Genomic DNA, 16097 nt, shown 5'->3' with positions numbered 1-16097 from the left:
ATGTGAGCCACCATGCCCGGCCAGTTCTCAATTTTAGATCTGCACATGAATGAAGAGTTATCCAGCGCCTGCCTGAGAAGTTCAGATTCAGGAAGGCAGAGGTTAAGCCTAGAAATGTGCCCTTTTTACTCAGCACCCCAGTTGTGATACAAGCAGTTCCAGAAGCATACTTTGAGTAACAATAAAGAATAAACAAAATACAGAACAGAGGGTGACACTGCAAGCAAACCTTCTGGTAGACAGAGGACACTAGCTGGCCTTGGCTCTGTCTCCTGAGTGTCACCTTCCCCTCAGGAATTCTCACTGATTCTTGCTGACCCCACCATGTTGCTCTCTCTGGCCTACCTGAGACAGGTAGGGACTCTGAAAAAGGCCTTTACTGAATACTAAAAGGAAAAAAACAGAAAATACAAAAAAAACAGAAGATCCTTCATGCCTCCAATACAGGCTTTTCTGAACCTACTATACCTACATAGCCTTTTCTCCTCCTCAGAGAAGAATCCAGTCATCCTTAACACTCTGGGGTGTATGTGGGGCTGCTGAGCTGCTCACAGACTAACAGTGAATCCCTATTACAAATGTTGACTGCTGGGCCGAGCGCAGTGGCTCACGATCTTAGCACTTTGGCAGGCCGAGGTGAGCAAATGGCTTGAGCTCAGGAGTTTGTGACCAGCCTGGGCAACATGACGAAACTCCGTCTCTACTAAAAATACAAAAATCAGCCAGGCACAGTGGCTCATGCCTGTAATCCCAGAACTTTGGGAGACCGAGGTGGGTGGATCACAAGGTTAGGAGATCGAACAGGGGAATCGCTTGAACCCTGGAGGCGGAGGTTGCAGTGAGCCCAGATCGCACCACTGTACTCCAGCCTAGCGACAAAGCAAGATTCCATCTCAAAAAACAAACAAAGAAAAACAGCCGATGTGGTAGCATGCACCTGTAGTCTCAGCTACTTGAGAGGTTGAGGTGGGAGGATGGCTTGAGTCCAGGAGGCAGAGGTTGCAAAAGAGCCAAGATCACACCATTGTACTCCACCCTAGGTGGCAGAGCCAGACTCTGTCAAAAAAAAAAAAAAAGAAGAAGAAGAAGAAAGAAATATTGAATATTGACTGCTTTTTATAATGTTGGGGTAAGAAAAGTAGAAAAAAAGCTTCCAAAAGTCATAAAATCCCACACCTCCTCTGACTCTCTATTACAGTATGAAATGCAAGGCTCTTCTCAAAGTGGTCTCATTTTTACTTCTCCAGGTCTAGGTAGGGAAACGAACATCTATTGAGAGGCTACGGTGTGTCAGCCCTGTGGTGAGTCCTCTCTACACTTCATCTGATGTAAGAGCACCCTCATTCCAATCCAGAGATCATGCTTTCCCCCACACGATGCTGTTCTCTGGCTTCCTCACCCATACTTTACTCCTTCTTCCTCTGATTCCATCATCTTTGTCTCTGAATACCCTACATTCTCCTAAAACTCTATGCCAACGCAAGTTCTTTTGTTTTTTTTTTTTGGAGACGGAGTCTTGCTCTGTTGCCCAGGCTAGAGCGCAGTGGTGTGATCCTGGCTCACTGCAACCTCCGCCTCCTAGGTTCAAGCGATTCTTGTGACTTAACCTCCAACGTATTATAGCTGCGACTATAAGCACGCACCACCACGCCCGGCTAATTTTTGTAGTATTAGTAGAGATAGGGTCTTGCCATGTTGGCCAGGCTGGTCTCAAACTCCTGACCTCAAGTGATCCGCCCGCCTCGGCCTCCCAAAGTGCTGTGATTCCAGGTGTGAGCCACCGCGACAGGCCTGCCTATGCAACTTTTATTTGCCCTTCAAACCTAAAAGCCTTCTCTTTGATGACCCCTTTCCTAATTCATCCAGGTACAGCTGGCATATCCCATCTCCTGCCCACAGCATCCATCCACATCTTTGCTATCACTGCAATGAAACTAGGAGTTTCTCAGGATAGTAGCCATCACTTACTCATTTCTCGTTCCCAGATTCAGCACAGAGCTTTGTACACTCCAGGTACTCAATAAATATCAGGAGGTAATCACATTCCGGGAAGCCTTCCTAAACTACCCCATCCCTGGATCTACTTTTGCTCCTTAGTTCTATGGCTGGCACAGCTGACACTATAAAACCTCAACCCTATTTTTATGTTGCTACGGTCGTTTTATATGTTCTAGTCTCGTTTACCCAATTGGACTATAAGAAGCTTCTGAGCAGAAACCATATCATACCTGCCTGTGTCCCTATACTGTGCCAAGCACAAATATTCTAAACATACACCTGCTGCGAGACTAGTGGGCAAGACCAAGGAGGCAAGCTAGCTGGAGATACAGAATGATCTGAAATCTAGGCAAAACTCCCTGACTCTCTCTGACTGTCCTCCTGCCTTCTTTAATTTCTCTTTCTGTGTCCCTTGTTTCTACTCTGAGGAGACAGGGGCATAGATTATCATCACTCCAACCTCTTAACACTTAAGAGAGCACATATTGTAATGCAAGACAATGAATAAACTGTGGTATTCAAGAAAAAGAGGGTCCTAAACGCCTAAGAACTCATAATTTGGCCAAAGAGATAAGACTGCTATGTGAAGATAACGACCAGAACAAAGTACCCGATGAGGGAGACCAGGACAGAAAGAAACCTCCGCAGTCAGGCGAAAAGGAAGGCTCCCCTAAGCGGTGGGGCCCGCACCACGCCTCGAAGGACAAATAGAATTTGGACAGAAGGAAGGAGACCGTCCCGTTGGACAAAACCTCTCCACTCGCAGTCCCGCAGGCTTCCCGGAATCCTTCCCCCAAGGCGTGGCAGCGACCGACTCTCAGCCGCAGGGAAGACCCTAGACTAGAAAGCAGGGAGGTTCAAGTCGGGGTGAGGGGACCGGATCAGGGCAGACCAGCGTGGCCAAGCGGCAAGAAGACTCGCCGAAGTGACTCGGGAAGAGCCCGGCCTCCTCAGCCCCTGCAGAGCACATACCCAAGCTTACCGTCCGTGGGCTCCGGGTCTCTTCAGTTTTTCTCCCACCTCAGACCATCTCCGGGGAGGCGCTTAAGGGACGGTCAAGGAAAGCCAATCGTCGTTCTCGGATCCGACTGACAGCCAATGGTAGTAGTGTCTGGCGGAACCCGTGTACACCAAAACACGGAAGGGGCGGGAACGGTGGGTGGGGCTAGGCGTCTCAGGCGGACAGAGGGACGACCGGATACGTGCAAAAGGTAGCACATGACCGCGCCTGGATGCTCGCGGCGACGCAAAGGCGGGGAGCATATGGGCCTGAATTCCCCTAACTGCGCAGACTCGGCCTCCGGGACCCAACGGGCATGCGCAGGGCTCGCGCCCGGTGCCCAGTGGGGTCACCCTCACGTGGTTCTTCGCTTTAGTTGGCCGGTTGCGTGCGCCTCGCGGAGAAAAAGGCGTGGGAGACTGCCCAGCGCTGTCGGCCCTGCTCGGCTCAAATTGAAGGTTCTACCCTTTCCTTCAGCCTCTTAGTCTTATTATGTTTTAAATGTTAGTATTATGTTTCTCTTTCCTCCCAAAACTTGGCTTCCCTTCATCCATCCACTTGTTCAGGTCAGAAACCTGGCAGTCATCACGGATTCCTCTCACTTGTCACATCCAATCCATTGCCAAGTTCTGTGGATTCTACCTCCTTTTAAAACAGGATATTTCAAAATCATCCCCTTTACTTTATCTTCACCGCCTCCCCCACCTCCCCTGTCCAGTGATGACCTCCAGGCAGGATTTATACATTAGTCTAACGGTTCCCGCTGCGTGCACACTTGCTTCCTTCCAAAGCATTCTCCACTTTGCAAAAAGTAGACCTGATCAGGTTACCACCTGCTTCAGACAATTCAAAGGCATTCTATTGCCTTCAGGGCAAAGCTCCAAAACCATACTGAGGCTTTCTAGACCCTTTAGCATCTGGGCTCTCCCTGTCTACTTTTTTTTTTTAGTCCCTCTCGACCATATTTCTTGCTCTCCAGTTGCAAATTTCTTTCACCTTTTCCACCACACCAAGCCACCTTTTACCTCTCAAGCCTTGGACTTGTTTTCTTTACCTGGAAAAATCCCTTTCTCCTCCTCCCACATTTATTTGACTGATTCCTACTAATTCTTATGGTCTCAGTGTAGACACTTTTTCCAAAAAGTCTTCCTGATAGTCCTTTCTTGTATTTAACAATACAGCTCAATCACATTGTATTCATCTGTTTACTCTGCATTCTGCACTAGACTAGTTCTTCACCTTTATAACCCCATCAGTGGGCCGGGTGTCGTGGCTCACGCCTGTGATCCCAGCACTTTGGGAGGCCAAGGCAAGTGGATCACATGAAGTCAGGAGCTCAAGACCAGCCTGGCCAACATGGGGAAACCCCGTCTCTACTAAAAATACAAAAATTAGCTAGGCATCATGGCGGGCGCTTATAATCTCAGCTACTCAGGAGGCTGAGGCAGGAGAATCGCTTGAACCCAGGAGGCAGAGGTTGCAGTGGGCTGAGAGCTGAGATGGCACCACTGCACACCAGCCTAGGCAACAGAGCAAGACTCTGTCTCAAAACAAAACAAAAAACCCATCACTCAGCCCAGTGGTTGAAACTCAGTAAGGGTTCAAGACATACTTGTTAAATAATATACCTCAATAAAGTTCGTTAAGATTGATATTTTAATTGCATTGTTTTCTGTATCTTCTAATATAAAAATAAACCTATATAATTTGTATAATCAGCAAACATATTAAATGTTCAATATATATAAAATAAAATTTAAAATGCTATTAAGATAGTAAAGTCATACTTGTGCATAAATTTTGGTTTTTGGTTTTAACAACAGTGAGTTATAACTTGGTCCTTATTTTAAAATAGGGTTTTGCCGGGCACGGTGGCTCATGCCTGTAGTCCCAACACTTTGGGAGGCCGAGGCGGGTAGATCATGAGGTCAGGAGCTTGAAACCAGCCTGGTCACCATGGCAAAACCCCATCTCTACTAAAAATACAAAAATTAGCCAGGTGTGGTGGTGGGCGCCTGTAGTCCTAGCTACTCAGGAGGCTGAAGCAGGAAAATCGCTTGAACCCGGGAGGCAGAGGTTGCAGTGAGCCAAAATCACACCCCTGCACTCCAGCCTGGGCAACAGAGAGAGACTCTGTCTCAAAAAAAAAAAAAAAAGTTTTAAAAAATGTAATTCAAAAGTAACAGAATATATCTTACCAACTTTATTCATTCAAAAATGCATATAGTAGTACTTCATGAAATGCCAACCTCATTTTAATTCAGATTTACACCACTGAAAATAGCTTTTAGCTTTATTTAGCAATTTTATGAAGAAAAAGTTCATTCACAGAGCTGTGTAAACTCAAACATAGGTTACAGAGCAAAAATTTCAGGATTGCTCTGGGATCCATATATATGTTTCCAAAATTTAAAGCAGTGTCATGCTGTCTAGCATAGTTTACTTCTATCTCAATCTGCTTCTCTTGAAAACAAGCCACAATTTTGGCTGGGTAATTCAGACATATCCCAAGATTTGTTCTTTAAAAGCTGCCACAAAAACTGAAAGCATAATTCATACTCATTAAAAGCTGTGGATCTCTTCTGAAAGTGTGAAATGGATTAAGTTGATGAAAATATGTTTCGTATTTTTTTCATTCATTTAAAAATTCCCTATTTTTGAAACGTGATCAGGCTCTTCTTCACTAAAATATGTCATTCCATGCAACTCTGGGCAGCTCAGCACTGGAAGCTCAATACAGATTCCAGTTGCCATCTTCTCAGTCCCCAGGTCTTGTAGAACTCTGAATACCTGTTCTTCCATCAACAAGTTTCTTGTGCAATCACAAGTTCATTGTGTTTGGCTGTCATGTCATACTGGTAGAAAAACTGTTCCTCTGTGAACCACTAGAGTTACATTTCTTAGATTAGGGGAAACAGCTTGAGAAATCTCTCTGAATTTTCATGACCTAGAATTGAACATTTCACTATATAAAAATCAACCAAATCGATGTGTCCATCAATGGAGGATTGGATAAAGAAAATGTAGCGAATGTAGTGAGTGATAAAATGCAGTTTATAAACTCCAACTTGACTTTAATAAATTAAATTCCAAGCTATCACACTCACACAGCAATGGACATCATGATCATCTCCTAACACACACACACAGTGGAATACTACTCAGCCATAAAAAAGAATGAAATCATGTGTTTTCCAGCAACATGGATGGAACCAGAGACCATTATCCTCAGTGAAATAACTCAGAAACAGAAAGTCAAATATGGCATATTCTCACTTACAAGTGGGAGCTAAATAATGGGTATACATGGACATACAGAGTGGAATAAAAGACATCGGAGACTATGAAAAGTGAGAAGGTGGGGAGGAGGGTGGGGGTTGAAAAACTACCTATTGGGTACGATGTTCACTATCTGGGCGATGTGTACACTAAAAAAAGCCCAGACTTCACCCCTATGCATGCAATATGTGCATGTAAGAAACCTGCACTAGGCTGGGCGCGGTGGCTCACGCCTGTAATCCCAGCACTTTGGGAGGCTGAGGCGGGTGGATCACTTGAGGTCAGGAGTTTGAGACCACCCTGGCCAACAGAGTGAAACCCTGGCTCTACTAAAAATCCAAAAATTAGCCGGGTGTGGTAGCACGTGCCTGTAATCCCAGATGCTCGGGAGGCTGAGGCAGGAGAATCGCTTGAACCGGGAGGCGGAGGTTGCAGTGAGCCAAGATCGCACCACTGCGCTTCAGCCTGGGAGACAGAGTGAGACCCTGTCTCAAAAAAAAAAAAAAAAATACACAAAAAAAGAAACCTGCACTTATGCCCCCAAATATATAAAACTAAATTATCTAATTGAAAAAATAAACAAATATCTATACTCTCCATTCTTCCCAGACATCTCATATTTGGTTAACAGTGTGGACAGGAGCATGGGGAACAGTAACAATTTCCACATGCTATCTACCCAAAGGCATGTGCCCTAAACACCCTGAGATGTAGGTAGTCACAGGATGTCAAGGCTGGAAGTGAACTGAATGATTATCCAGGTCACCCTTATTTTAGAGATGAGGAAGTTGAGGTCCCCAAAGGAGAAGTCACTTGCTCAAGATCACTTGGTTTGTTTGTAGCAGACTCAGTTTTCTTGCTTCCTGGTCCTGCATTCTGCCCAATATCCTGTAGCAGCTTACCTGGTTCAAGTCCTGTATAAGATCCCAAGCACAGGAACCAGGGACACAAGAGTTTGCTAGGATCTATCAATCCCTGAAATTTGCCCACATTTCAGAATGAGAGCTTTTCTATGTTGAAACACTTCTAAGACTTCCCCCTCCCAGTTTCTTCTGAGGCAACAGTTAACACTTACTCAGCACTTCATTTACTTCTCATCCACAGCCAAATGATAGCTATGATGACTGAAGTTCCCATTTTACAGATGAGAAAACTGAGGCACTTAGAGGTTACATAACTTGCCCAAGGTCACACAAGTAATTAGAGGAGCTGGGACTCAAACCCAGGCAGGCAGTCCAGTTACAGGGCCCAAGCTCTGATCTCCATTACATCCTAGAAGGAGAAGCCTGGTCCAGAAAGGGGAATGAAGACTAACCTGTACTAGTCGATTGACTTTTTTGCTACAATTTCACACTCCAGAGCCTCCTGTCTCTTCCGTCCTTTCTCTGCATGCCCCTTCTTCCCTGCAGGAACTTCTTCGCAGATCCACAATGTGTGTCATCTACGCAACCTCATTATCCCGGCCCCTGTCTCTCATCCTCCCACACCATCCATGTCACAGCTTGGCTGCCTACTGCCTTTCAAAGGATAACCAGTTGTCCAGTTTATAAACTCCAATTTGACTTTAATAAATTAAATTCCAAGCCATCACACAGCAATGGACATCATCATCATCATCATCATCATCATCTCCCAACACACAGAGGTGCAGCCTTGCGTGGCTCCATCATCACAGTCTTTAAATAAAGCCCCTAAAGCCATCTCTCTGGGGAAGGCTTCCCAGCAGGCTCCCGGCTCCCTCCTTCCCACAGAGCCACTGCTCACAGAGAAGGCATCAAGTACAAAAAACGGTAATAAAGGGGGAGGGAGGGATGAGGAGCAGGGAGGGAGGCAGAAAGGTGGGGAGTACCTGCCCCTCATCCCGGGCCGGCCCTGCTGTCTGTGAGCTGCCAACATTCTCAGAGGCAGACACTGGTGCTGGTCTGAGTGGGGACCTGAGGGAGGTGTGGCAGCCCCATCCTGAAGGGAATTACCCACCCTCCTGGGACAGAAAAGAAGGGTCACCTAGGAGAGATGCCCTCTATCATCTGTTCACAGAGGGTCCTAAGCCACACATATAAATAGAAAAGAGAATAAATAAGGGAGGAAGGGTCAGCTGAAGAGCTGAGCACCCTGGGACTCCACTCAGGGACCAGGCTCAGCAGGAGGCAAACGCTTCTGGGGAATGCCCACACATGCCAGACAGGGCCCTTCTCTCCCTCCCAGCCACCAGTCCCTCGTCTATGTCCTCGGCAACGGGTGCCCATCTCTCATGTGCTTCCCGTTCCAAATATCCTTCCAACCGGCCCCGTGGCCCAGGGTGGACAGGGCTTCCTAGAACCCAGAGGACTTTCCTGGCCCAGGCGCTGGAGATCCAGGAAGGGGTATGGAAGGGGAGGTGGCGAATGGGCTGAGAGAACTTGTGCCCTTTCCCAGCTCAGGAAGTGAGGAGGGTCCTCAGAGCTGGGGGCTGGGGTTACCATTGGCCTTGGGTTTGGATTTGAAAGAAAAGCGCTTGATAAGGCGGCGAGAAAAGCTGCCGGCCTTCTTTCGGACGCTGGGCGTGGCCGTTGCGTTGGAGAGGTCATCGTGTGATTGGCTCAGGCCAGCTTCCTTCTGTCGAGGCCTCCGGCGGAAGATGAGCTTAGTGCCGCTGCGCAGGAAACTCACTGCAGGGGAAGAGGGGAAACTAAGGCACAGAGGGGCACAGGGTGGGGTGAGACGGGGGCAGAGACACGACCGAGAATGGAGGGATCGAGGATGTGGACAGGATCAGTCCCGTGGCCCAGAAACCAGGCTTCCTCAGGAAAAAAAGCAGAAACATACTTCTCCAAAAGGCTTCGTGGAAAAAAAGAAAAAAGAAAACAAAAGCATAAACAAACATGTGCCAGAAAAAAAATTTTTTTTTTGAGACAGGGTCTCACTCTGTCACCCAGGCTGGAGTGCAGTGGCACAATCATGGCTCACTGCCTCAACCTCCTTGAACCTCAACCTCCCAGGCTCAAGGAATCCTCCCACCTCAGCCCCCTGAGTAGCTGAGATTACAGGTGTGTGCCACTATGCCAGGGCAATTTACTGTATTTTTAGCAGAGACGGGGTCTTGCTATGTTGCCCAGGCTAGTCTTGAACTCCTGTACTCAGGTAATCCGCCTGCCTCGGCCTCCCAAAGTGCCAGCGTGAGCCACTATGCCCTGCCTGGGAATAAATTTTGTAATTTTTTTTTAAAGGGCAGGAAAACTGGCACTTAGACTCAGGAAGAAAGAACAATGGAGGTAAAGGGAAATAATTTGGCATCCCTTTCTATCACAAGCATGTCAAATCTAGGCCAGGAACCAAGGCACCAAGTTCCCTCCTCTAGGCTAGCTTGGTTGAACTAGGCTGGGAACTCCGGCTGTCTCTTAGGGGAGAAGAGAAGGCACCCTGTATAAAAGAAGAGATGAGGGGCACCCTGCCAATGTCCCCCTACCTTTGTGATCCTTGAGGCTGCGGGTCTCCAGGGCACCAGTGGACCCCGTTTCTGACTCAACGTCATCCACAGATGGCCTCTCAGAAATATCCGAACGGGTTGTCTCATCTGCTTCCTGGACACTTGTGGGACTAGAGAGGGCATCTAAGGGTCCTGGAGACATGGCTGGTGGGTCTGAGGGAGGTGAAGAGGGACCTCCGCTGGTCCCTGCATCATCCTGCATTGAGGCTTCCAGGGATGCCGCATAGCCCAGGGATAGTGCCAACTCGTCCTGAGCAATGGGCACCTGGCAGGAGGGACGAGTTTAAATGGACAGGAGTGACCGACTCCTTAGGGCTTTCTCCCCATCCCAGCTCCTCTCCCCAGAGCCCTGTTACCTTGGAAACACCAGAGATGATGAGAGTGCTGCGCTTGGTGGGTGTCTTCTTGGCCGCCCGCCCGCTGGGCTCTGTCAGCTGGCGAATCGCTGTCTCTGCTACAGGGTCCAAGCCGTTGGAAAGGTGGCTGTCCCCTGCTGGGGGTGCAAAGGATGGATAACCTGACTTCTCCCTGGCTCTTTCTTGGATTGGAACTCAGAGTACTTTTTGATGCTGGGGCACCAGGGCCAACCCACACTCATGCACCCCATTCCCCACTCACGGCTGCTGCTATGGGAGGCATTGCTGGGGCCACTGCTCTCACTCAGCACAGTCGTCGTCTTCTCGGTCACCTCCACCTTGGACGGGGAGCGGGAGGGGGAGTCTGGTGGGTGGGGGAGGGTCAGTGAGCTGGGAGGTGCTTCAGAGTGGCCCCCACCCCTATTGTCTTTGTTGAGATGCAGACTTTGGGTGACTCAGAGGGCAAGAATGATTGAGGGGTGATTAATCACAAGGGTGATTAAGAAGATGCCGTGGGGACTAAAAGACACCCCAGGAGCTAATGGGAGTGTAGGAAAGTGCCACAGGGCCTGCTGAGGGTGTGGGGAGATGCTATGAAAATATGGAGAGGGGACAGTGGGGGTACTGGGGTCCCCTGAGGTTGGGGCAATTCCATGGGGGCCCCTATAATGGCCTAAGTACCATGGGGGCCCACTGAGTGGGGCAGAAATGCCACAGAGGCCTCTGGGTTTGCTGGAGGAACCCAGGGGGTACTGGAGGGCTGAGGGTAGCAGGATGGACAATTATAGTCAGCTGGGGCTAAGGACACCTGTGAAAAGCCAGAGGGGAAGCTGGAAGGTGGGAGTGCAACAGTCCTGTGTGAGGAGGGGCACGAGGATCCAGAAGGGTGGCAGAGTGAGAGGAATTGCTGGGGAAATGGCAGAAGGTAAGAGAAAGTTTGAAAGAGACAAAGATTGGGAGGAAGATGTGGTAGGACTGGAATAGAATGTCTGAAAACAGGGGGAGTTGGAATTAAGGCTTTCTCTCCTCTTTCACTGTCCCGCCTTGGGTCTGCAGTCCCAGGCCCCTGGTTAGAGCTGGGCTCCCAGGCTCCTTCTCTTTACCTAATTTGCCATCTATTCGGGGCCGGGACTGGACGGTGGTGACTGTGGTGACAATGGTGCCATCGGGCATGATGGTCCGGTCAAGCTCAATCTTCTTGGTAGGTGTGATGCTGGGGCGTGGAGTGGAGGAGGTGGGAGTACCCAGGTTCCGGGGAGAGCCCTCCTCGTACTGAAGCTGCCCAGGGGTGGGAGAGAGAAGAGGCAGAGCCTCAGAGACTGCCCATCCCCTGTGTCCTCCCACTCCCCCAGGGGTCAGCTTCTTACCTCCACTGCCATGGTGGCTGCTGGTCCCAGGGCTTTCCCTGGCCCTGGGGTGAGTGGGCATACCTGTCTTCGAGAAAGTGGTCTGGAGGGGGAGCCCACAGGCAGTGTGGCCTGGCCTAGGAGTTCGGCTGGGAAAAGGGATGGCACTGTGAGCTGGGCCCACGGCCAGGCTCCACTCTGCACCCACCCAGAGGTGCCCCTCCCGCCCCTCACTCACTGTCTCCACAGCTGCTGCTCCTCAGCACTTTGAGGGTCAGCTCCCGGCTCTGGGGGCCCAGATCCCTGTGGGACAAGAGGAGATGGGGCAGGAAGGGCAAGATTAGCAAGCTGAAGCCACACTTGAGTGGATCACAGGCCAGAGGCAGAGTGCTGTGTACATAAATAAAACGGCACAAATGCTCCAATCCCAAATTCTCTCTCATCCCAAGAGAAAGGGACAGGGCCTGAGTGGGGACCATGCTCCTCAGCTGTGCATTCAGATCCTCCCTGGCCCTGCTCCTCCTGTCTTGCCAGTCTCTCAGTTGCAAGCCACCCTCTTTCATTTGCTCCAGCTCTTCCCTCTGCTGAGAATACTTTCACACTCTGATGAAATCCTACTCTTGCTCTAAAGTGTGGTTTAAATGCCATCTCCTCCAGGAAGCCTGCTCTGATCCTTATTCCCTCATGGGAATTAATCTCCCCCCGACCTAGGCACTGCAATGGCACATTATATAAACCTCAACTGGAGCGGTTATACCATCTTCTTTGTTTACACCCATCTCTGCCTCAAGCTTGTCATTGACCCAGGGGTGGGGGTCAAGTCTGTATCCCTAAGACCCATGCCAGGACCTGGCATACAGTAGGGGCTCACACCAAAGGCTACTGAAAACAAGAGCTGATTCCTGCAAGGGCTGTGCTGGAAAGGTTTGATCCTTTCTGCTCTGGAGCTTGGGGTCAGGGCAGAGTTACTCCTTACAGTGCCAGGTCTTCTGTCCACTCCACCTCGGGTCCAGCCCTCGTGGGCTTGGTCCACTTCTGCTGCATGGGGTTGTCAAGTTCAGCTACACAGCACAGTTCCTCGGTGCCTGGGAGGAACCAGAAGTTAGAAGATGCTCAGATCAAAGATGGGAAGTCACTGCAGAATAAAGAGGCTGTACCCTTGGCAGAGGGGCAGAGAGCACCTGCAACCAGCCATAGCCTTGGCAGTCCCGGAGCCACTTCTAGCTCTCACCTTCCAGCTCATTTCCCAAGTGAGATGCCCGAAGCTGCCGTAGGAATAACCGGGTAGGTCTGGGAATGGCTGGCTGAGCCTGGGGCAACATGGGTGGCTTCTCACTGGGTACCTAAGAACAGAAGAAGGTCCGAAGAGCAAGAATCCTGACATAGCACGCTGGGAACAAGGTGCATGCAAATCTTTTGCTTTGGGTGCCAACTCACCAGGCCTCCTGGGGCAGAGCACGCCCTGAGGTTGACCATCATGGCTGGCTGGGTGCTGACTATGGCATCCTTGATCAGTTCCTCAATTGTGGAGAGCTCTACTTGTTCCTCACCTCTCTGCAGAGAGGAGAAGGGAACAATAAGGAGGCGGATCCCCCACCTCTGCCTCCCTCCCTGTTCTGCCTCTTCTCTGCCACCCCTGCCTCCTTACCTCTCTGGCCTGCAGCTTGGGAAGCACCGTTAGGCTGAGATCTGGGCGATCAGTGAAGGCCCATGATATGAGCAGCCCCTCACCAGGGATTTCCTCCAGGTTGACTTCCAACTACGGACAGGAACAAAGTGACTGGACTGACTTGCCCCATTTCCCCAAGGACTCCTAATTCCTGAGGACCCTCCCTTCCTGAATTCCATCCCGGAGAGGAAACAAATGGAAGAAGCCAAGCCAATGGAACCGCCCCCTGCCCAACTCAGTTTCCCACATCCCCTTCTACCTGTGTTGGTGGCAGTGTCAGAGTGACGTGGTAGGTCTCCATGGAGACGGCAGCGGGGGACTGCTGGGTCACAGAGACTGGGAACCGCACCTCCTCAGCAGAGAGCTGGCAACGCAGCACCTGAGACCCGCCAGGTGGGTCAGATGTGGGGGAAGGGTGCTTGCCCTGCTTTGTCCTGCCCTATAATAGTTCAGCAGACCCCTCCCCACTTCCATTTTCCTAGGGACTTCATGTTTTCAGGATCATAACTCCCTAAAAGAATCAGATAAACGCCAAAGACTCCTCTCCCCAGAAAAATGCAGATAAACACACATCCAACATTTTGCGCATAACTTCAATGGGATTCTCAGACTTCCTGAAGTCAATCCTTAGATCCATAAGGCATTCACAGACTCTAGGTTAAGAAAAAAGGGAGCCCTTGGGATCAGTCCTTTTTGGAGCCCAAAGACAGCAGTGTCCATCAGACCCTTACCATGGTATGCTCAGATTGGTCTACGCAGGTCACATGACTGATGCTGGCTCTGGGTGGGAGTTGGGGTACCTCCTCAAAGGCGATTTGGATGGAGCTCTGAAGGAGTAATGTGGGCACAGGATCAGGTTTCTGGAGCTGCCCCCCACAGGGCTGGCCTGCTCAGTTGCTGGCTGGACTCTGCCACTGCAGAGGCCTCAGCTGCAGGCTGGCTTCTGGCCCCTCCTTGGCTCAGGGCTTTAGGACAGGAGGTAGTCCCCTCAAAGCCTGCCTCTCCAGGGGTCTGTAGCTGCTAGGAGTCACTGAGCAATGGGGCGTTAGTCCACCTCAGAGGCTAGATCACCTAGAGCTGAAGACCCTGGCTTCCTCCTGGAATACCAGGAGCTTCCTTCTTCTTCTCGCCACCATCCCTTTCATCCCCTACCCTACACCTAAAAAAGGTGTACATAGAAAAAAGTTAAGGTGCTGGTTGCCACCTATATATAATAGCTGGGCAGAGAGGGAAAGGGCTAAGCCATGGGTAAAGGTGGTAGAGCCACCTTGTTCAAGGTAAGAGCTGGAGAAATGAAGCTAAGCCTTCTTCCAAATAAATAGGATGTGGAGGCTCAAGAGTGTGATGCTTTATATTCTTGGAGATGAAGACTAGCATGGCCTTGGGGATCTGTACCGGGGAACTGGGAAAAGATACAAGCTCAGAGGACTCAAGAGTCAGGGGCCTGGCTAATTCCTCAAGGCAGATAGCAGGAAGGTATTAGAGAGCAGAAAGCTGCTTAGATCTCAAAAGAGCTGCTCCCTAATTCTTCCACAGTAATGGAAGCAACCTACCGCAGCCCCACCTGGATGGAGAGCAGTGCGGACACAGAATTGAGGAAGGAGCACAGAATTGGCTGGCAACTCTTCCTTGGGTCTTGAGATGGAAGAAACAAATCCACAGGGTTCATTTGCCTGGCAAACCAGGGGAAGCCAACTCCTTTGCTCTGGTGGCTGTCTCATTCAAAGGCTAGGCCAAGGAAGATGGGGAGATAGATGCTTGAAACCTCAATCTCCCCACCCTCTGCAAGGGAGGCCAATGTCCAGCTGAGTCAGCTATCCTAGGGAGTTGCTTCTGACCAAAGGACAAGGTACAGGGAGAGTTGGATGAAGAGGTGGGTGCAAGGTATTAACTGACAGATGCCATCTGGCTTTCAGCCCGCCAGCTGGACAGAGGAAATAGAGCAATTTCTTGTGGCCATTTCTGTTTCCAGGCTTCTGGGGAACTAGTAAGGTAAAGCCTCCAAATTCATAGTGACTGGAAAAAGAGAACCCTCTGAGCAAGGAGCTGATGGACTGTGAGAGCAAGGAGAGATTGCTGGGCCAGGATGGGAGGGAGCTCCAGAAAAGAGAGACTTCTACCTCCCACCTTATCTCCGTCTCATGACCACGCTTCCTGCCCCACTTCCTGGGAGGCCAGATGCCCATGGTGCAATGGGAGGAAGTAGGCTGGACTGGTTTGTGACTGACCCTCAAGGGGCAGCTGCAAGCTCATCTACTGGTAAGGGCACTGTCAATCTGCTCTCCACCTGAACACTCCCCCACCCCCCAACGAACCACAGGCCAGCATGGAGGATGTGTTTGACTGTAGCAGTGAAATTACTGTGGGGCAGGGGAGTGATTCAGGTTCCTTGGGGATCTGCCTGACCACACCAGGGATTTGGGGCATGAAATGTTAAATGGGTGTGGTGGCATGAGAAGCAGGCAAATTCCTTCTGCAGGTGCACCTGTCTCCCACGCCCCAACACAACCAGCACCCAGGCAAGGCGGAAGTGCCCTCAAGCACAGGGATTAGCGTTGCTATGAGAACAGCAACTTGTGCATGGGTTTGGAGCCAGAGTACCTTGCCCACAGAAATGGAGGTCTGGGAACCCAGTTGGATTTCTACAACCCCCAGCCTTAGCGGCACCCTTTTCTCTGATCCGGGAGGGGAAGAGAAGCCATAGGGTTCCCCCGTTAATGCCCACCCCCAACTGGCCTCCTAGCCTGAGCAGTCAGTCCCTCCCCTGGAAGGAAAGGCTGAAGGGACCACCCAAGCGCTTGGTCCAACTCACCCCGTTCCTGCAGGCCTGCTCGTTCAGCGCTCGCACCCAAGCCCGCTGCCAGTTCTCCCGGAAAGACTTGAAGGCGAAGAGTGACGCCAGGAGGCCCCGGACTCCTGGTTCCTCGGCGGCGCCAGCCCGAGTCGCCCGCAGCCGCAGCAGCGAGCGCCACACGCCCAGCTC

At 50.4% G+C, this 16097-nt stretch overlaps 2 protein-coding genes across 4 annotated transcripts in view; both read right to left on the bottom strand.

Annotated features, from left to right (window-relative positions):
• The window catches only part of HINFP (histone H4 transcription factor), a 14574-nt gene extending 11477 nt beyond the window's left edge, over window positions 1-3097 (bottom strand). The window contains exons 1-2 of one of the 3 annotated variants that reach the window (XM_011926939.1): window positions 2981-3097; window positions 938-1056 (exon numbers count right to left, since the gene is read on the bottom strand). Coding sequence is in view for 1 of the 3 variants with exons in the window: in XM_011926937.1 (XP_011782327.1) it covers window positions 469-509 (41 nt within the window). In the remaining 2 variants the exon portion in view is untranslated. Of the gene's footprint in view, window positions 1-468; window positions 801-937; window positions 1057-2980 lie in introns of those variants that run through there. The other 2 variants (XM_011926938.1, XM_011926937.1) reach the window with 2 other exon arrangements.
• A 4253-nt stretch (window positions 3098-7350) lies between these two features.
• Window positions 7351-16097, bottom strand: part of C2CD2L (C2CD2-like) — a 15493-nt gene continuing 6746 nt past the window's right edge. The window contains exons 2-15 of the mRNA XM_011927044.1: window positions 15927-16094; window positions 13846-13941; window positions 13374-13493; window positions 13094-13204; window positions 12883-12999; window positions 12677-12788; window positions 12422-12530; window positions 11684-11748; window positions 11467-11594; window positions 11203-11377; window positions 10362-10463; window positions 10100-10236; window positions 9723-10008; window positions 7351-8925 (exon numbers count right to left, since the gene is read on the bottom strand). Of these exons, the coding sequence (XP_011782434.1) occupies window positions 8714-8925; window positions 9723-10008; window positions 10100-10236; window positions 10362-10463; window positions 11203-11377; window positions 11467-11594; window positions 11684-11748; window positions 12422-12530; window positions 12677-12788; window positions 12883-12999; window positions 13094-13204; window positions 13374-13493; window positions 13846-13941; window positions 15927-16094 (1938 nt within the window). The 3' untranslated portion in view covers window positions 7351-8713. The remainder of the gene's footprint in view (window positions 8926-9722; window positions 10009-10099; window positions 10237-10361; window positions 10464-11202; window positions 11378-11466; window positions 11595-11683; window positions 11749-12421; window positions 12531-12676; window positions 12789-12882; window positions 13000-13093; window positions 13205-13373; window positions 13494-13845; window positions 13942-15926; window positions 16095-16097) is intronic.

The sequence above is a fragment of the Colobus angolensis genome, unplaced genomic scaffold (genome assembly GCF_000951035.1).
Source record: "Colobus angolensis palliatus isolate OR3802 unplaced genomic scaffold, Cang.pa_1.0 Scaffold7, whole genome shotgun sequence".
Classification (NCBI taxonomy): domain Eukaryota; kingdom Metazoa; phylum Chordata; class Mammalia; order Primates; family Cercopithecidae; genus Colobus; species Colobus angolensis.
Note: the sequence above shows the minus strand (reverse complement) of the source record. Positions and strands in the feature narration are given on the sequence as shown.